The following is a 21,377-nucleotide window of genomic DNA, read 5'->3' on the forward strand; positions in this document are numbered from 1 at the left end:
ACACCTGTCTCACAGACTTAAGTTTGCACTTGAACGATGACGCAAGTACTGAGTGTGGCCTGAGAATGTGAGTGTGTTAGTTACCTTTCTTGTCGCTCTGACGCAGTTCCGACAAAAGCCACTTAAGAAGAGCGGGTTACTTTGGCACACAGTCTGAGTCCATGGTGAGGAAGAGGAGGGAGGTAAATGTTGGTGCTCAGCCCCTTTTCTTTTTCCTCAGTCAAGGACCCAAGTCCATGGGATAGTGCCACCTGGATTCAGAGCTGGATCCTGCCAAGTTACCACATTAACCATCATACTGGCCATACTGGGCTACTTTTTAAATACAGAACACATCTTCTACAGCTCATTTAATTCTGTATTGGATTTAAACTATTAAGTAAAAACAAGTTATAAAGGGCTTTTTGTTCTTTTTAACTTTATTTTTATTTATTCTTTGTGTCTTTCACATCATGCATCTCCATCCCATTCACTTCCCGTCCCGTTGTATCCACCCTCTGCCCTTGCAACTCCCCCCAAATAAGATAAATAAAATTTAAGAGCAAAAAAAGAAAAATCAGTGTCGTCATGGAAGCTGCCGTGTGACACAGTGAGTCACATGATAAACCCTTTTGTCCATATATCTTTATTTGCAAGTGATCACTGCAGAGAGTCCTTGGTCTGCTTCTAGGCCTCTGCTTTCTGCTACACTATAGACACTGGGCTCTCACTGAGACTCCTCTTGGACATCCTGTTGTTGCCCTGTGTCATGGAGATTCTGCAGCTTTGGGTCTGCAGGACCAGTCCCATGAAGTTTTTTGTTTTATGTTTTTGAGAGAAGAGAGAGAGCTCACACAATGTGGGGGCTCCTGTACCCCAACTAGCCTTGAACTCTTTGTGTAGCTAAGTCTAGCCTGAAATTCTTGTTCCTACCTTCCTGTCTCCATCACTCAAGCACTGTTACCAGAGGCTGCACCTGGCTTGCTCTTCATTCCCTTGAAGGAGACAGTGACAATATTTAGGAGTCATCTTGGTTCAGCTGGGAAAGAGAATGGTCCAGTGGCGAAATTCTAGAGAAGTGAATTTTTACAGTTAATTGGGAATAATTTCTTTCAATACATTATTGCAAGTTAAATATATATTCTTAATCACAGAAATGTGGAAGTAATGTAGCCCAGATCCTACGTCAACGTGCAGATGAAAATGGAATGTTGCTTCTTCAGTATAAATCTGCATATTCGTTTATTTTCACTTGTCACAGAACAACAGGAGTTTGGGGGCTGACCGAAGTGCTCACCTACTCAGTAAGAACAGGATGTTTGCACTCCGACAGACAAGTTTCAGGGTTTTCTGCATAAGACGTGACCACCAAATCCGATGTTAGGGTTGAAGATAGGACATCAGTACCGTGAAAATACCTTTCAGGGTAGCTTTATACCGCGTCCTGAATCAAGCTTCCTCCAGAGGGCCATTCAGAACTCCCCAAGTCTGAGTAAACCTGTGCTGCTTCTTCAAGGACATGCCTGGAATCTTGATGTGCTCACATATGCTAGCACTAGAAAAAAAAAATGATAATTTATTTCCTTCTCTCACATTTTTGCAGCAGATAACTTTTTTAGCTAATCATTTTTAATTACTCTAGATGTATAGCTTTAAATTTTTTAGCTAAATTAAATGTATTTAACTTAGATATCTTATCTTGGTTGCAGTTTTCTCTGACATTGATAAATTATTAAAATTATTTTTTTTTCTGCAAGACAAGCATTTGAAAATAGACTTTAGGGGACTAGAGGTGGCTCACCACCACCTCTGACTCCAGTTCCAGTTGACCCCACGCCCTCCTCTGGCCTCCAGTTCACAGCACACACGTGGTGCATTTACATGCAAGCAAGCAAGCAGCCATGCAGTCATTTTTTTAATGGTTTTTTTGTTTTTGATTGTTTTTTAAGATTTATTTATTTATTATGTATAGTGTTCTGCCTACATGTATGCTTGCAGGCCAGAAGAGGGCACCAGATCTCATTACAGATGGTTGTGAGCCACCACGTGGATGCTGGGAATTGAACTCAGGACCTCAGGAAGAACAGCCAGTGCTCTTAACCGCTGAGCCATCTCTCCAGCCCCGCAGTCATTCTTAAATGTATATATATTAAAAAAAAAAAAAAATCTAAGTCTACAAAACTACTTTCTAAACTCTCCTGCCTTGGTACTGCTTGTAGGAAATTGATTATTAATAATCAACGTTATAAAAAGAATAGATACTTTACCACCCTAAAATAACTCTTTGGCCCCCAAAAGAAGAGGGGACCCTGAGGCTTGAGGTGTTTGTGCGTCTGACTTCTCTCTTGCTATTGGCGTGTCTCGTGTTATAGCTATCTACAGTTCTGACACCCAGGCAGGATCTACTTACCTCACAGTGGGTGGAAACTTCTAGACTCTCGTGGAACCGGAGTCCAGAAGGTCTGTAATTAGTGTTCCCAATCCCAAGACAACATTGAAATCTTTTGTTACTAACTTCAGGAAAATTGTAGTATTTGGTTAATCAGGCCCAAATAAAAAACCTGGTTTATACCTTGCCCCAATAAAAAGTAAGCTTTCAAGTTATAAGTTTTATTTTAGAGACAAAATAATATAAAACCCCTAAAAGGATCTAACTACTCTTCATAACCATTAGGCTCCCGGAAATGAAAGTGTTCTCTCTTAGCAAGATATGGGGCTTTCAATAGAGCCGGCTCCTCACCACGTGTGTGTGTCTTCCGGTGAAGCTTCAGATAGAACAGTCCCAGACCAGACGCTTAGAGGTCTGCAGCAGCCCAGGGTTTTCTTGGTCCCACATTACAGTGTGCAGCATCCCAGGGTTTTCTCGGTTCCACTGGATCTCGTTCAGAGCATCCCTGTCCCTGCTTGCACCTCCACAGTGGCCTCAGCTGTGTCCTGCCTCCACGGAGACAGAGAAAGGAGCAGACAGCAGAACTCAAGTGGTCTGACTGTAAGGCTTCTACGCACAAGTGACCCACGGCCTTTCTACACGAGCCAGGGCCATGGACAGTCGCAAATCCAGCCTGACATACGTGGTTTATAGGAAGGCAATCTTCACCTAGAAAGTGTCAATGGGTATTTTGAGGCCTAAATACAGTGAGGTCAGAAAGAACCCATTTGTCTTGACTGAGAATCTAAATTTGAAAAGACAGATCACTTGCTTCTGTACATTAAGATGTATTTAAGGTATGGTTTTAAGTAACATGTCACAAAGACAACCCTAATGGAATTAAGAAAGACTTTAGAGAATAGTAGCATAGGACTGTACCAAGCTTTTTAAAAAGGCAAGGCTTCTTTTTGTTTTTTTTTTTTTTTGGTTTTCCGAGACAGGGTTTCTCTTGTGTAGCTTTGCGCCTTTCCTGGATCTCACTTGGTAGCCCAGGCTGGCCTCGAACTCACAGAGATCCGCCTGCCTCTGCCTCCCGAGTGCTGGGATTAAAGGCGTGCGCCACCACCGCCCGGCGCAAGGCTTCTTTTACAAAGAAAGAAACAACAATTTTGAAAGGGAAAATCGCCAGGTGGTGTGGCGCATGCCTTAAATCTCAGCACTTGGGAGGCAGAGACCAACCGTTCTCAGAGTTCTAGGACAGCCAGTGCTATTCAGAAAAATCCTGTCTCAAAAAAAAAAAAAAAAAAAAAAAAAGCAAAATTAAAAGGGAAAATCACCAAAATATTTGGCAGGAAAATATAATTAAGCATGAGAATTTTATTTGTAAGACTCATTAAAAGTTGGTTTTAAATTATGTGTATGTGATGTCTTAATTCTGAAAACCCATATGGGTAGATGTCTTGTTGGGAATAAACTCCCTGGTGCAGTTACGCACATCTGTAATGTAGTGCTTGTAGTGCTTAGGAGGTGGAGGCAGGGGGATCAAGATATTCAAGTCTAGGAGTTGGAGAGAGGCTAAGAGCACTGGCTGCTCTTGAGGATCACAGTTTGATTCCCAGCAGCCACCTGGCTCACAGCCATTTGTAACTCCAGCCCTAAGGGATAAGATGCAGCCTCTCCGTGAACCAGACACACAAGTGGTGCACAGACATGCATGCATTTTTAAATGCATGCAATTTTAAAACAATGTTTTAAGAGTTCAGGTCCAGCCTCAGCTCCACAGTGAATTTGAGGCCAGCCTTGGATATACTGTACTATGTCTTGAAACAAACAGAAACATTTAAAAAGCCTCATAAAACAAGCAAACTATTAAATATATGGTCTAACATACCATTTTACCACCAGCTCATATCTAGATACAGCACTTTTTTTTTTTTTTTGGTGGTTGTTGTACTGATGAGCCAGATTTTTAACTATTTTAGGACGATTTCTATGTCCTTGGGAAGTATCTCAGCAGGATCTCGAGCTTGTTCTAACTGCTGAGCCAATTTCCTGGGCTCACAGTGATAAACAAAAGCTGTTATTTTCCACTGGGAAGCCAAGGTGCAAACTTTGCCAATTGTGCCTGCTTCTCATAACATAGAATTTACTCTACTAAATCACAAACATATATGTATATGTATACATAATTATAATAATTATAATTTAATTATACACATACTTGTAATGCTAAAGCTACAGACAAAAATGGGACTTTTGATTGTTAGAGGCCACCTTGGTGACTAGCCTTCATCACAGCAAGACTGCAGTTTTCAGTACCTGTTATGGTGGGGGAACAATGGCCCAGAACAAAATGTTAAGCAGCCTATGCCCCATGCAGACTTCCAGAAGTCGCATGACATTATCAGTAGATTATGTGTCTTCAGAGATCCTGAACCACAGCCTCTTTTGACTGCAAAATATTCTATACGTTTTCCTTTTTAATTTTTCAATCTGGCATTTGTAAGTTTGAATATTCATTTAATTCTTCACAGGGATGCTTGGTAATTTTTATGCTACCCAATTCTCTGCAGATATATTAATCTTACAAGTTAACTTGTAACACATTTTGCCTTCCGTCTTTCTTGTGTGTGATGGCAGATGACTGAACCCTGGGCCTCATAAATGCTTTACACATGGTCTACCCCCGAACTACACCTCCAGCCCTTGCCTCCATGGCAATTGATTTAACAGTTGGTCTGATCCATGTGATTGCACAGCACATCTGTATCCAATCTCTGTTTTTTGTTTGTTTGTTTGGTTTGGTTTGGTTTTTGAGACAAGGTTTCTCTGTAGCTTTGGTCTAGCTCTGTAGACCAGGCTGGCCTCGAACTCACGGAGATCTGCTTGGCTCTGCCTCCCGAGTGCTGGGATTCAAGGTGTGTGCCACCATCGCCCAACTCAATCTTTGTTTCTTAAGAGAGAGAAAAAGTTTCTATGTAAAAGTCTATAACGTTGGTTGTGGATTTTTTTTTTTTTTTAATTTACAGAACATTTAAAAGGAAAACTGGATGACTACATAAAACTGTGGAATGGCCTCGTGAAGGTGTTTCGAAATGAGAGAAGAGAAGGTTTAATTCAAGCTCGAAGCATTGGCGCACAGAAGGCTAAACTCGGACAGGTAGGAAATCTGTGCTGTTTACAGTGTCAACGCTGCCTTTTTGGTAACTAAAAAATCAGATCCGTTTTAAATTATCCTTCAGCTTTGTTTTATTTTGTTTTTTAATTTAAATGAGACTGTTGATTTGAACGGATAATTTATATGGCAAAATTGACTAAAATGCTAATTTATATTAGCATCTAATTTTAAATTGTGTGTGATATATGATGTACCATATGTGAGGAGTATTCTTTCACCCTGCCTCTTTTTTTTAAGGTTTTGATATACCTTGATGCCCACTGTGAGGTGGCAGTTAACTGGTATGCTCCACTTGTAGCTCCCATATCTAAGGACAGGTAACATCACCTTGCTTTTTTTTCTCTCCTAGTTTCAAAGTAAACCTTGTCCTAGAAGGACAAACACTATTCTCCTCTGGGATCCCCATTCGGTCTAGTTTGCCAGATGCTATCTATGTGAGATGTGTTTTCCTTGAGCTGTTTGTGTCCTGGGTGGAGCTAGATGGATGCTTTGGGCTATTCAAATGTAGCCAGCCTGTATTTGGAAAAAGCTAGGTGTCCCCCTGCAGAGCTGTCTTGGTACTTTGTTGAGACTCTCTCACAGAGTAATATTAATTGATTGCTCCCTCTAAACTGGATAAATGCTCAGAAGATTTGAAGAAGCATGCCTTGAAATTAAACCTGTGGGTTTCTTACGACCTTTCAAATGATTACGTTAGATGAGAAGGGTCAGCTGTTACTCTGGCCAAGTCTTTGGGTTCCTACGAAAACTCCAATGGTAGAAATAGTTAACTGTGCCGTGTTAACCATTAATGTACAGAAACACCAAAAGACAGCATCAGTCCCTAGTTCCAAAAGCTTTTGTTGCTTTCTGTCCAGCATTCTATTTCAGAATCTAGGCGAATGCAACATATTTTTTTTTTTTGGTAAACGGCATGGAAGAACTTGGGAGACATTCTCATCAGATTTCAGGTGAAGGCCCATCCTAAACACTGCACATGCTGTGTGGCTTAGTCTCCACAGCAGCCCTGCCAGGCAGAGATGATTGGCTACACTTTGCAAAAACAATACTAAGCCGTAGAAAAATGAATTTGCCACAAATCTGATTTAATGACCTGTCAGACAGATTTCAGTGCTTTTTTACATTTCAACATTTATTGTAAATTGTGAAAAGAATGTGGCACAGCCGGGCGGTGGTGGTGCACGCCTTTAATCCCAGCACTGGGAGGCAGAGCCAGGTGGATCTCTGTGAGTTCGAGGCCAGCCTGGACTACAGAGTGAGTTCCAGGAAAGGCGCAAAGCTACACAGAGAAACCCTGTCTCAAAAAACAAAAAACAAACAAAAAAAGAAAGAGAGAGAGAGAGAGAGAGAGAGAGAGAGAAAGAATGTGGCAAGAGGAAAGATAACTAGCCACGTAGCCAGCCATTGTCTCCAGGGCAATGTGGAAGTCTTCCCAGCACCAAGAACATGGCTTCCCAAAGGTTCCAGGGGGAACTCTGTGCATCACACAGTGGGCCTCCTGTGAGTTCATGTTCAGGAGGGAAGTAAGCTCTTTTGTAGAATCCACTGCCCTCGTATCAAGACTCTGAGTCCCATAGATGTTCATATCTCTGTGATCTCCATTTGGGGAAACCCATTCTGAACTCTTTCTGATATGATGAGCAGGGTTCCGGATCATTGAAACAGCAACACCGTATTCCATTGCTTATTCAGTGCTAGCATTTTACAAAGCCCAAATGCAAGGAATTTTTTTTCTTTTAGCCTCTAAATTCTTAGTTCATTCCTTAAATTCCTCAACAGGTACTATAGCATCTTTCTTGCCTTTTTTTTTTTTTCAGTGAAATAAATATAGAACCTGAGGTTTTATTTTAGTTTAAGGGAGTTGTTTTGCTTTGTAATAAAAGAAGGGAAGAAAAAAATAAGTAAAAGCACAGAAAGACCTGTTCATAATAAATAACTGCTTCCGAGGAATCAACAAACAGTGGAAGGAAGCTATTACAGATGTGCTGGCAGTGGGTGTGAGCACACAAAAACGTGGAGACGTTTTTTCTAATGGGGGTCACAGAGAGAAAAGAGCAGGCAGAAAAATCTTGTAAATACTGCAGCATTGCTATGAGGCGGCTGCCAGTGATGGCAAGTAAAGGGAGGAAACCGTAAGTAAGCTCAGTGGCATGGCTCTCTGCCCCAGGTGTTTGTGTGGACAGCCGCGATAAACGCCCCTTCCATTCCGCCCTGGTGCTAAGGCAGGCCTGGGCTTTCCCAAGACCTTACCCTAACTCTCTGCCCCCATTAGAGAAGTTTTCCTAGGGCAGAATGAAACCAAGGACACAGGAAGCCGATGTAGTTAGGCATGCTGACCTAGTCAGTTTGGGGTTCTTAAATGCGTTTTCATTTTCTGTAAATGTTTCAGAGCTACATGTACTGTGCCTCTAATAGATTACATAGACGGGAATGATTATTCCATTGAGCCACAGCAAGGTGGGGATGAAGACGGTTTTGCCAGAGGGGCCTGGGACTGGAGTATGCTATGGAAACGTATTCCACTGAGCCACAAGGAAAAGGCCAAAAGAAAACATAAAACTGAGCCCTATCGGTAAAGATTATTACTTTATTTTTTTTTTATGTTGAATGTTTACCTAAGTCCTTTTTTTTTTTTTCCTTCCCTATGAACGCGTGTAAATGTGTGGGTCCATACATACGTTTCCATTTGACCTTGCCGCATCATCAATACAACACAGAACCATTTGCACTGTGCCGATTATAGATGTCATAAATGGCAACACATATGAAATTGTACCCCAAGGGGGTGGTGATGAAGATGGGTATGCCCGAGGAGCATGGGATTGGAGTATGCTCTGGAAACGGGTGCCTCTGACCTCTCGCGAGAAGAGACTGAGAAAGACAAAAACTGAGCCGTATCGGTAATCACTAAATCACTTACCTACCCCCCCTTTTCTCTGGTTGCTGCTAACCTATTAACCTCTTGCCACGCTGAGAACTCGCTGTAAGAACTGGAGCTATGGTCTCAGACCCTGACAGAGCTTTGTTCCTTGCAGCTTCAAGGCTTTGAATTCACATTGGCTCCTGTAACAGCTTTTACCCTAAATGCAAGCCCCACTAATGTGAATTATACTCTTTCATTGGGGAAAAATTACGCGAAAGGCATTGTTAATTTGAAGCATAAGCAGAAAAGAAGGGAACAGCCTTTTCCTGCTGTCCTAGGAGACCAGACGGCAAAGTGTATTCTATAAATTAGTACACAAACTGCTGACAACTCAAGACTTGCAGTTTGCGTCTTGAAGTCCTGGGTGCGGTGTTGACAGTGAACGACACTAGCAAGAGATTTGGTTGTTCTCCCTTTTTTATGCTAAAGCTCTGATACTAATTTCGTTTTTGTTAAATGTGATGAATACAACAAGTACATGACTTTAGAAAATGTTGTATAGAATCCTTTGCCGCTTGGTTCTCAAAAGAATGCTTGATTGAAAGAAAGCTCCATCCCCAAATCGGCTTTTGTCCCTTCTTGTGGTTCTTCAAGTAGAACGATTGATTTTACTGTCCCCTTTTAATCTGTTAATTGGGACATTGTGCAGTCTTTCAAAAAGTGACCCCCAAATGAAAGGCTAGTGTGACCATGTCCATCACGTGTTTCCTATTTATTTATTTATTTATTTATTTAGTCCCGTGGTTCCGCCTTCATTATCTTCCTTCCTGTCACACTGCTCATGTTGGAACTCATTTGGGGAAGTGCTTTCGTGTCGTGGATTCGGGCATGTTGTGCTCAGGACGCTGAATGGCCAACATGAGGAAATTACAGGACTTCAAGCTTTGACAGGACAGCTTTCAAATTTTCTTCCAAACACTTAAGGTTCAGAATAATCCAGGACTCTGGATTATTGTTGCTGAACTGCTTAAGCCCACGGGTCACCTAGCAGAAAAAGAAAGAGTTCTCTGCCTTAGTTTGTCCAGCAGTTCCATAAAGGCGTGTTTTTAAAGTAGACTAGGAAAGTATATCACCACGCCCTTCAGTTAGCGAGCTAGTGAGAAAGTTAAAGCCACATCTTCAAATCTGTATTGAGATGAATGGGAGTGTATTTGAAGAGCAAAAAGGTCCAGTCATAATGAAATCGTGTTAAATGGCAGCTAAGTAAATATGACATGAAAGTATAACCAGAATGTGCTAGCGTAGTGATTTCGTCAGCATATTTTAAGAAAGGCATAAGAGAACAACTCTTCATGGGATTTTCTGTCAGTACAAAAAATATCAGCCTGACTCATTGTCTGCTCACCATATGTTTTGTTGACTGTTTACTGTGCACCAGCCACTATTTTAGAAGTTAATGACCTTTTAAAAATACGTTCTCGGGCTGGAGAGATGGCTCAGAGGTTAAGAACACTGGCTGTTCTTCCAGAGGTCCTGAGTTCAATTCCCAGCACCCACATGGTGGCTCACAACCATCTGTAATGAGATCTGGCTCCCTCTTTTGGCCTGCAGGGATACGTGCAAACAGAACATTGTATACATAATAAATAAAAAAATCTTAAAAAAAAATGTTCTCTTGCTGGACATGGTGACACCTGCTGTTAATCCCAGCACCAGGAAGGCAGAGGCAGGTGGGTCTCGGTTAGCCCAAGGTTAGCCTGGTCTACATAGCAAGTTTCTGGACAAGCAAAACAATATAGTGAGACCCTGTCCCCCAAATATATATATAATTAAATATGTTCTTGTGCAATTTATACTATAGTGAGTGGTACACAAGTTACACACACACCTTTTCAAGGTGAAATCAGTGGGACTCGGTGGTAGACGAACATTAGTGTGAGTGAGGAATAAGGAATTCTAACAGTATAGAGTTCCCCAAAGCTTAAGAGTCGTAATACATTAATTATCGTTTAATGGTAAGAAAGAAGGAATGCCCAGAGTGCAGCGAAATTATTCTGCTATCTTTTCCTTAGCAGCAGAAGTGACTTGAAAAGTTAGAGAACGTTTTTTTTCTCTTTCTCCGAAAATGTACCCAACTTAAGATCTGCACAAGAAGACCATGGGGCGCTCTTTTGCTACAGAGAAAGTTGACTCCTCTAATGCCATGCCCCTGCTACCTTTGCGATCTTGAAGGAACCATGTTGTTCTTGGGTGATTTATACCATTATTTGGCAAGGCCTTGAGCTATAAAATAAAACTAAGATGGCAGACTACTTCCGTGGTGTATAGTGTCGCTCATCCCAGAATGACTCATGAATCATTGAAGGAGCAGCCAGTCGACCGTGTTCGCTTGGCTCTGTGTTTCAGGGGAGAAAGAGAAATGTTTATCTTAATTACAAAGAGATGTGTAAAGCATCAAAAGAACCGAGGCACCCTCTAGTGGTGAAACAACATGGTAGACTAGAGAATTACTGCACGAGTTTGGGGAAATGCATGCAGCGAGCGCATTCTTTGATGAAGGATTTATAGTTTCTTAATGTTTGGCCATCAGTCTTGTCTCTCCTGTGCATTCTTACGCTGTATTCCCAAAGGCTGTCTGTCTGTCTGTTGGTGAAGGGACAGTGGGACTCTGTTTCCACAGTTACTGCATGCGGTGTCTTTTCTTAGGTCTCCAGCAATGGCTGGTGGATTATTTGCCATTGAAAGAGAGTTCTTCTTCGAACTAGGTCTCTATGACCCTGGTCTCCAGATTTGGGGTGGTGAAAACTTTGAAATCTCCTACAAGGTAACGTTTCACTCAAACAAATGCTGTTTTCTAACTAGTTTTGTGGGTGGGTTGTTTGTTTGTTGTGGGGGTGGGAGGTGTCTGTGTCTACGTAGTCCTGGCTGTCCTAGAACTACATGTGTAGACCAGGCTGTCCTTGAACTCCCAAAGATCCATCTGCCTTTGCATCCTAAGTACTAGGACTAAAGGCATGCCCCATCATGCCTTGCCTCAGGTTTACTAACTAGTTAACCAATTGTTACAACTTTCAAATAAAACTAGGTGTTTTTTTTTTTCAAGAAAAATAGGTGTATAATAAATTTCTCTAAATTATTAGGAATGCCTCAATAAAGCATAACTCTTAGGAAAATAAAGTAAAATGATTACTTGTCTACAGAGCTCAGCCCAGAATTATGGCCAACAAGCTTCAGAACTAGAAATTGCCTTTCTCCTGCTCCCAGGCTTTCTGTTCAGTGGAGCCTTGGGTTATAGCAGCCCTGTGGAGGACTGCATGCTGACTGTCTACCGACATAGGCATCCTTGACTGCTGTAGGACCAGGTGATGGAGACAGCAGTCACACGGTGACTGACATCCTCCTGCCTGCCTGGAGGTGCCCTGCATGGTCCAACTCAGCCCGTCCTTCCCCGTTTTCAGAGATGATTCCAGTTTACCAGATAGCCAATACTTCTCACCTTAAATATTCTGTGTTTTGTATTGGGAGGGTTGGACTAGGGACAACCAATCCTTGCTGTCCAAAACCTTACAGATTAGAAATATTTGTTCATGTATAATATAGTAAGTCTATAAAAAGGCAGAGGTGGGGCTGGAGAGCTGGCTCGGAGGTTAAGAGCACTGACTGCTCTTCCAGAGGTCCTGAGTTTAATTCCCAGCACCCACATAGTGTCTCACAACCATCTGTAATGAGATCTGGTGCCCTCTTCTGGCCTGCAGTCATACATGCTGTATACATAATAAATAAATAAATCTTTTTTTTTTTTTTAAAAAGGGGGGGCAGAGGCATTCATGGGGTAGGATGAAGAAAATGTCACCATGATGGAGGTAGAATTTGAGGTAGAAATAAGATGCATGGTATCAATAAGCAGAGATAAATGGCGGCGAGCAGGCCTCCTGTGTGAGCAGGGTAAGGGAGGTGAAGAGCACATTGGCAAGAGCAAAAGCGATTGGGTGGGATCAAAAAGTGTGATTAAGAAAGACACATAAGATAAAGCAGGCAAGTACAGTCCCAGCGCTCAGGAGGCAGAGGCAAGCCTGGGCTACAGAGTGAGATCCAGGACAACCAGGGCTACACAGAGAAACCCTGTCTCAAAACACCAAAACAAACAAACAAAAAAAGAAATTCCCCACCCCCTTGTTCGGTAAGCAAGTGGCAACCACCGAAGACACTGAGCAACAGGATAGCGTGACCCGAAGCTGCGGTAATCTCTCGCTATAAATACAGAGTTAAGTAGAGAGCAGTTCAGGGTGGTGAAGCCAGTTAAGAGGTTATTACGGTAATCACCCAAGTAGGAAATAGATGAGCACCAGAAACGACAGGTCACGCCAGGGATGAGGGATTTACGGTACTTTGAAAGGTTACATTGAGAAAGGGCTCCAGATCTCCATGTACACAGGAGACAACTCACTAATAGTAACTTGTTGTATACATTGCCACGGCCTTCCTTGTTGTTACGTGTGTTTCTAAAGTAACTGATTGTTTTAGAATTTGGTTAGCTTAGAATCCCTTATGTCTAATTTAAAATTTACATTTTTGGAACATATTTTCCGTTATTTATTTTTCCATTTCTGATCACTTTCACAATATACTTCCTTTTCTTGATAGATCTGGCAGTGTGGTGGTAAATTATTATTTGTCCCTTGTTCCCGGGTTGGACACATCTACCGTCTTGAGGGCTGGCAAGGAAATCCTCCACCCCTTTATGTTGGGTCTTCTCCGACTCTTAAGGTGAGGTGCTGCTGTTGTTGTTGTTGTTGTTAAAAGGAGAGGAGGGGAGAACTAAAATTCACAGACCACTTCACTCTGAGATCATTGGCTGGGGTAAATCTCATAAGCAGTCACGCTGGCTCTTCACCGTAAGCCAAGGCTAGACCTACTCGTGAGGTATCTTACTGTTTTTTAATATTATTCATTTCGCCCTATTCTTTTCATTTGTGTTTTGACAAATAGAGTCGGTGTATTTATGATGTATAATGATATTTGATATTCATTAAATAAATAAAGTCCATTTAGTTTATATACTACATAACATGCTAACCAATGCTTCCTCACTAATTGTAGTAACTGTTATGCAGAGATCGCCACAACTTGAGTCTCTTAGGGTAGAAATTTTGTGTCTTTTGCCCAAATACCTCCCCAGCCTCCTTATTTCCCAGCCTCTGGTAACCACCATTTCACTGTTTCTATACATTGGTTCCCTTTATATCCTACCTGTGAGTGAGCACACACATTTCTCTTTCTGTGCCTAGTTTATTTCACTTTCTATAATGTCATGTGTGTTGTTACAAATGACAGAATTTCTTTTCTTTTTTTTAAGACTGGGTGTTATATTGTGCATATCACATTTTCTTTTTCTTTTTGGTTTTTCAAGACAGGGTTTCTCTGTGTAGCTTTGCGCCTTTCCTGGATCTCACTCTGTAGCTCAGGCTGGCCTCGAAATCACAGAGATCCACCTGGCTCTGCCTCTGGGATTAAAGGTGTGTGCCACCAATGCCCAGCTACATATCACATTTTCTTTATCCATATACCAGTTGGTAGGCACACGGGTTGATTCTAAATATTAGTCCTTATGAATAATGCTTGGAAGTTCTGCACAGAAATTCAGCCATCTCAGTGGTAGACCGAGTCAGCATCCTTATGGAATATGCACAGGCACAGTACTGGAGTTGCTGGGTCACAGAGTGGTTCTCTTTTCATTTCACTGGATCGCCATACTGCTTTCCAGGTGACTGTAATAATTTATAGTCCTACCGAGAGTAAGAAAGGATTCCATTATATGTGCGTCCTCACAGACCCTTACCTCGTATCCCTCCGACAGTAGTTGTTCTAACAGAGGTGAAGTGACGCCGAGTCACAGTTTTAACCTGCGTTCCCTGCGTCATTAGTGATGGCGAGCGAGCGTCTTGGCATTTGCCTGTCGGCCACTTGTCTCCTTTTGAGGAGTGTGTGTCGGGCGATTTGCCCGATCTAAAAGTCAGGCTATCTGTAAGCCAACTCTTCAGTTGCTTTGAGTTTTTCTTGCATTGTAGATGACCCCTCAGCAGGTATGTCGTCCACAGATGCGCCGTCCGCGGAGGTGTTCTCTCTACAGATGCGTTCTCTCGTAAGGCAGCGCGTCTCTGCTGCGCAGAGGCTTTTAGGTTGCGGTGATCTAGTTTGTGGTAGTGTCGCTTTGCTCAAATGTGCAAAATATATCACTAAACTTTTCTTGTGCTTTCTTCTAAGAGCTTTTGTTTGGGGTCTCACATTTAAGGGTATCATCTGTTTGGGGTTGGTTTTCATGTATCCTTGAGGAGAAGGTCTAATTTCATTCTCCGCCTTTTCCCTGTTGTGTGCTCCTGACACCGTCTGTGAAAATCAGCTGTGTGTGCCTGAATTTATCTCTGCGCTCTCAGTGTCTGTGTTTATTGCCTGTACCATTCTTTGCAGCAGATTTTGAAATCAGGTAGTGTGATGCCCCTGGATTTATTCTTTTTTGCTCTATATGACGTTGGCTGCTTGGACTCTTTGCTGGTACCATATGAATATTAGGGTTGATTTTTCTAGTTCTCTCTCTTTCATTTGTACTTATTTATTTCAGTGGAGGGAGGGGCCCAGGCGCCTTTTGGTGCACAGGCGGAGGTTAGAGGTCAGCTTGTGAGACCCAGTTCTTGCCTTCCACCGTGTGGATTCCACCGAGTCAATTCCAGAGACCAAACTCGGATCATCAGGCAATGCCTCGATGAAAGGAGGCAAGCACCTTCCCCATGAGCCATCTCACCAGACTCTGATCTTTCAATAGCAATGAAAATTACAATTGGTATTTTGTAGATCACTTTGGGAAGTGTAGTGCTACCAAAAAAAAAAAACTAGTATTCTTTTTTTTTTTTTTACTTTTTATTTTTGTTTATTTTATTTTATTTTTTTAGTTTTTTGAGACAAGGTTTTTCCCTATAGCTTTGGAGCCTTTCCTGGAACTCACTCTGTAGCCCAGGCTGTCCGCAAACTCACAAAGATTCACCTGCCTCTGCCTCCCCAGTGCTGGGATTAAAGGCGTGTGCCACCACTGCCCAGCAAAACTAGTATTTTTGAGGAACCTCCAGTATGAATTGGTCCCATCCAGGAACACGGGATGTTTCCACGTTTGTCTGTTTTTAAAATTACTTTCGGTATGCAGATCTTTCACTACCATTGTTAAATTTATTCCTAAAGATTTTTCTTTGTTTATTTGGTATGGTGACCTGTTCCCACTTTAATAACTATCTTTTAGCCTAGAAACAAAATTAATCTGAACACTGAATGTGCCTACTCTTGATGTAAAACACAGGTCAGTAACTGTGGTCAGCCTTCTGGGGCCTGGCCCAGCTGGCACACTATACCAGGCCTGAAGATTACTGCAGACACGAAACTGGTTCCCTGCATCAGTGTGTGGTGTGTGCGTATGTGTGTATGCATGTTCACATGTGTGAGGGTACACATGGACCCACGACCAACAATAGGAGTCTTCCTCCACGGCTTTCCACCGTATTCACTGAGGCAGGGTCTCTCAATTGAACCTAAACCTTGCCTATACAGCTAGTCTAAGCAGCCGGTCACTCCAGATCCCTAGCTTGCCTTCCTCCCAAGTGCCAGAGTTGAAGGGAGGCTGCCACTCCCATCTGCGTCTGCGTGGGTTCTAGAGAGCCAAACTCTGGTCTTCACGCTGCAGTAGCAAAAGCTCCATCTACTGAACCATCTCCCAGCCTCCCACACCCTCCTCTGTGGAGAAAATGCTGGTGCGTGATGTAGAAGATCCACGGGGTGCAGAGAGTAAACGCCAGTCCAACCATACGTTCACACAATATAAAGACTCATTCTGTCAAGTCCTGGAGTTCAAGTTTTGTCAGTTATGACAGGGTCCGTTTATTGTATTGGGTGATAGCTGCTTTTCCTCCGTGTGAGGATGTACAGTCAGTTTGAGGTTACAGTAAGATGATTCTGTTAGAGCCATGAAAAGATGAGCCGAGTTAGCGGCGGAGCGGTTCTTTGTAAGGACGGTTTCTAAAATGAGATTTCCCTTATACATGTCAGTAACATGGTTCGGATAGAAAGGAGTGAGATGAGAAGGAACACCACTGGCCACCCAGCCTCTCAGAACCCCGTCTGGGCTTCACTTTCTTCATCTGTTATCAGAAGAGAATGCATTATCTCAGAATTTATGATCTTCCAGCTCAGAGATGTCTGATGTTATGTATGTCACTTTTTAAATGAATATACATGCATGACATTTCCATACTTGGAAAATGACATGTTCAGGTTATTAGACCACTTATTTTCGTTGTTTATTAAATGTCAAGTCCTCTCTAAATCAGCTCACTATATTTTGGTTGTATTCTGTACATCTAAGGGACGCTGTTCATGCTGTTACAGTTATTTCTACATCTTATAATGACTGTAGTTTTTTCTTTTCATAGAATTATGTTAGAGTTGTGGAAGTTTGGTGGGATGAATATAAAGACTACTTCTATGCTAGTCGTCCGGAGTCGAAAGCACTGCCCTATGGGGATATATCCGAACTGAAGAAATTTCGAGAAGATCACAACTGCAAAAGTTTCAAATGGTTTATGGAAGAAATCGCTTATGACATCACTGCCCACTACCCTTTGCCACCCAGAAACGTTGAGTGGGGAGAAGTAAGTATCAGCCAATATTTAGATACCAAAATGTGTGTATTTGGAGTCAGCGTTTGAAAGAAGGCAAAGAAAAATGGAAAGGTATTCATGAAAGTAGAGAATGTTGGCAGACATGTTCGATTAAAAACCACCTGGCAGCATACACTGTCCTTCTCCCAGATCATCAGAGCTGCCCTGACAATGAAGCCACTCCGTCCCCCTCCAGCCGTTATACACAGGGCTGTCCGTGAAACACGCCCCGCCTCCAGCACCCTTCATGTCCCTGTCTTGGCCACTTCCAGTTTCACTTACTGCTCTCATCTTGGAGTTCATGAATACTGAAAATCATTTCTCTATTCTTCTCCATTTCATCAAAGCCCCTCAGGTCTGTCCTCTGCCCATGGGTTCTCACAACACCCCACATTCGCAATCTGCTTCTGGACCTTATCCCTCCTTTTGCTCCAATAGGCTGATGCAGAGACTAATGCACACGCTATTCACGTGGCACTTGTCAAATGAGTCAGGCAGTGGTGATAAAATAAAGGAAAGGCCTTGATGTGACTGGTCATTTCCTATTTCTTCCAATTTGCCTCTGTGGCGTCATTTCTGATGGTACTCACACTTGTGCGTTATGGTGGTGCCTCAGAGGGAATTGAACATGTGGTCAGCTTTCAAGACTACGTGCCTTTGTTAGTTTGTATATTCAGTAAATGTTGAGTGAGGGCCTAGTGTGCGCCAGTTACTCATCTGGGCAAAAAGCAGACAAGCCCCCTTTCCTCAAAGAACATTTATGCTGGTGGGGTGTGTGTGTGTGGAGAGAGAGACCAGAGCAGTCCAGGAAAGCAAAGGTCATGACAAGATGGTGATGGTTGCAAAAGAAATGAGCATGAGATGCCATCTTGAGGAGTCTTTCTGAGGATATGACATTTAATCTGAACTCTGGATGCTGAAGACCTAGAGCTAAGAAAGTGTTCTATGAAAAGAGGAAATGGTGAAGTCCAAGTTAGGAGATTGCATTAATTCCTTTTCTGTTGATGTGATAAAATAACATGGCTTAGAAAATTCGTAAGAGTTTATTTGGGCTTACGGTTCTAAGGGCTGAGAGTCCATCAAAAACGAGCAAGTGGCAGGAATGGCAACAAGCAGGACACTGCAGCAGCAAGCTGAGAGCTCACATCTTGCACTGTGAGCACAAAGCAGAGAGAACTGGAAATGCTGAGAGTCCTTAATCTCTCAAAGCCCAAAGCCCACCTCAGATAAAGCCACACCTCCTAAGCCTCTCCAAACAGTGCCACCCACTGGAGACAGAGTGCAAATACATGAGCCTGTGGGGAACATTCACTTTCAAACCACCGCAAAAATACGTTGCACATTTGAGAAGCAGACTAGAAGAGGTTTGGTGAGGTGGAGTGGCGGGTATGGGACTTAGGGATGCTAAGAGGCCCATTAAAACAGAAAGGCAGTGAGATTTGCTCTGTGTTTTGGTTTGAATTACCTGCCTGGAGTATTTAAAATAGAAGTAAGGATGGGTAGGGTAGTTGTAGTGAAAATAATGGTGGCTTAGACGAAGGTGGAGAGCACAGGACATAGCTAAGGCACACGCTGTCTGTACGTCACAGATGCGTCTTACCACCATGAGACTATAGGGACGGTGTAGAGATGACTAATGTATGGGAGACCGGGGCTGGGCTGTTTACGTTTTCAATTTGATTAGGAGGTAGCGGAGATCGGGAACACAGTAGACGGAGAAGGTGGAGGTGTGAGGAACAGCACTCTATCTGCTGGTGTTTTGCACATCCAGGATCCCTTCTCGACTGCCAGGTTCGACTGTCAGCTCCTGTTGATTGAAGAGCTTGGGCTGAAACCCAGAAAAGAGGCTTCTCTGGAGATGGACATCTGGAGACCATTAGCATGCAGTTGAAGGACGCCACGGCCATGCAGGGAGAAATATAGACCATTCATAAGAGTCTCCTGCATTTAGAGTGTGGGAATAAGGAGGGAAACACACAGAGGCCACTGAAGGTGCTGTCTTTGTGCTGCTGGTTTAGATGTCTTTTTCCCCCTGCATTCTTATTGTATCTCCCCTGTTATAGCAAACTAGCTAGTAACCTACTAGTAAAAAATGAATTTGGGGAGTCCAGCCCAGACCTAGTTACATTTTAATCTCCCAAAAACCCTCTGGGCGGAAGGAATGAATCTCCTTTGACCTTAGCCAATCCGCTGGCTTTAAACTCATCTTTGTACAAATGACTGTTAAATTCCATCTCCAACTCAACTCTCCCTCCCAGAGCTTAGATAGATACTCAGTACGTGAGTTTGAAATTGAACTCCTTTTCTCTGTCTCTCTAGCCCATCTTGGCTCATTGTGCAAACCAAAGACTTGGTAGTCTTCTTTGAACGTTTTCCTCACACTTGTATCAGCTTCAGAATCCAGCCCTTCCTTACCTTGACTTGGTCACCTCTCAGCAAAACTAACGTGCTCTTACTGCAACCTGTTCTAAACAGAGCAGGCAGTCAGCATGGCTTTGGAAATGCAAGTCAGGTCACATCACTTCTTATAAAAACCTACAGTGGCAGCCCAGTTGCTCGGGCGAAGGCAAAGCCCTTTCTGGTGGCCTCAAGCTCCTCATTCCTCTCTCGCCTCACCTGCCCCTGCTTGCCTGACTCTACCCTCAGCCCTGCTGCTCCTCCTCACACTTCCTGCTTTCCTGTTCCTCTGCCCATAGATGTCCTCCTTTGGACATCTGCAGGTATGGCTAACTTAGACCTCGTTTGCTCACATTTTTCCATCTGTGTCCTTGATGATGAGATCTACCCGACGACACCCTCCACTCCCTAGCCCCTGTGACTCAAGTTTTCCTGCCTGGCCCACAGTCAGGACAAATCTCTCTCATCCGACAGTCCCACAGCCGCTCAGACCCAACCAAGTAAACACAGAGACTTATATTGCTTACAAACTGTATGGCCGTGGCAGGCTTCTTGCTAACTGTTCTTATATCTTAAATTAATCCATTTCCACAAATCCATACCCTGCCACATGGCTCGTGGCTTACCGGCATCTTCACACATGCTGCTTGTCCTGGTGGGCGGCTGGCAGTGAGTCCTGTTCTTTTATTTCTCCTCTCTGTTAGTCCCACCTATACTTCCTGCCTAGCCACAGCAATCAGGTTTTATTTATTGACCAATCAGAGCAACTTGACATACAGACCATCCCCCAGCACAGCCAAGTGCAGACCATCTCAGACACCTGCACTCAGGCCCATGGTCCTAATCATCCTCTATGCGGACCTGCTGGGTAAAGCCACGAGGAACCCGAGAACGGGCTCCCACAGGACACACAGAACATCCCACAGAAAGCCCCTTCCTCGGCGTTCTTGTTTTCCTTTTTTCCCCTCTGTGGCCTGTGTTACTAACAGAGTAGGTATCTCATTTGTCCATTACATGTTTTGCTTCCTTTCTGCCTTTCTTTTGCTGTAGAATGTGAGTTCACTGAAGCAGGTGTGTTTATTTTGTTCACTTACATAGCAGAGACTATGACATGCCTGCCCGTGGTAGGTACCCACCTTGGTATTTCAGGGGTGAATAGACACATGTATGCAGGAATGAATGGATTAATGAGGGGTTTCCCCCCTCCTTTTACCATTTCTCTTCTAAATACGTCTTCAGAGGAATTTGTCCAGTTCTGGCATTTCCCCTTCAGTGTACATCCCTATCTAAAAGCTGTCTCCTGGCAAGTCTGAGCTGCTCCATCTGCACAGTCATCTCTTCCACTGACCAACACCCGCTTGCCCCCCATTTTTGGATGGTCTTGACAACCATGACTTGCACATCTCCTTGTATTCAAAAGCTCTCATCCGTATCTACAGAATCAAGCACTTTATCCAAATACTGCAGCGGTCTGTAATTGAGATGAATACACACTTCTTCTGAAAGTAGTTGTTCTAGCACAAAATTGCATTCCGAACTTGGAAACCTGTGTTTGCCTTTGCTTCTGTTATTGGTAGTTAGAAGAGAGCCACACTCCAGGGCCCATGTGCCATGGCCTTTGTACTGAGAAGCCTTGAGGCAGCTACCACAAAAGTGCCACATAGCCACTGAGAGGAGGACACGGGACGCAGGGTCTGTCCCCAGGGCCGTTGCATAGCTTTCCTCTATTTACATATCATTCACATGAACACTGCTCCTGACATTTTTCTTAGGGTCACTTGGATTTTGTTTCTTCTGTGGTATTTTCTAGCACAGTATGGGCTAGTGCCCTCAAGTGGAATGAGCTCACTTCAGCTTTGGCTTCAGCTCATGAATTTGAAGATGAGGATGAGG

The 21,377-nt window shown here is 43.2% G+C and overlaps 1 protein-coding gene across 2 annotated transcripts in view; it reads left to right on the forward strand.

Moving 5' to 3' along the window:
* Galnt7 (polypeptide N-acetylgalactosaminyltransferase 7) overlaps positions 1-21,377 on the forward strand; it is a 128,022-nt gene that overhangs the window by 98,960 nt on the left and 7,685 nt on the right. The window contains exons 4-9 of one of the 2 annotated variants that reach the window (XM_076553309.1): positions 5,377-5,507; positions 5,763-5,842; positions 7,915-8,097; positions 11,095-11,212; positions 13,033-13,155; positions 16,860-17,078. In XM_076553309.1, coding sequence (XP_076409424.1) covers positions 5,377-5,507; positions 5,763-5,842; positions 7,915-8,097; positions 11,095-11,212; positions 13,033-13,155; positions 16,860-17,078 — 854 coding nt within the window. Of the gene's footprint in view, positions 1-5,376; positions 5,508-5,762; positions 5,843-7,914; positions 8,098-8,242; positions 8,426-11,094; positions 11,213-13,032; positions 13,156-16,859; positions 17,079-21,377 lie in introns of both variants that reach the window. The other variant, XM_076553308.1, reaches the window with a different exon arrangement.

Source organism: Peromyscus maniculatus, chromosome 17 (assembly GCF_049852395.1).
Source record: "Peromyscus maniculatus bairdii isolate BWxNUB_F1_BW_parent chromosome 17, HU_Pman_BW_mat_3.1, whole genome shotgun sequence".
Classification (NCBI taxonomy): Eukaryota; Metazoa; Chordata; class Mammalia; order Rodentia; family Cricetidae; genus Peromyscus; species Peromyscus maniculatus.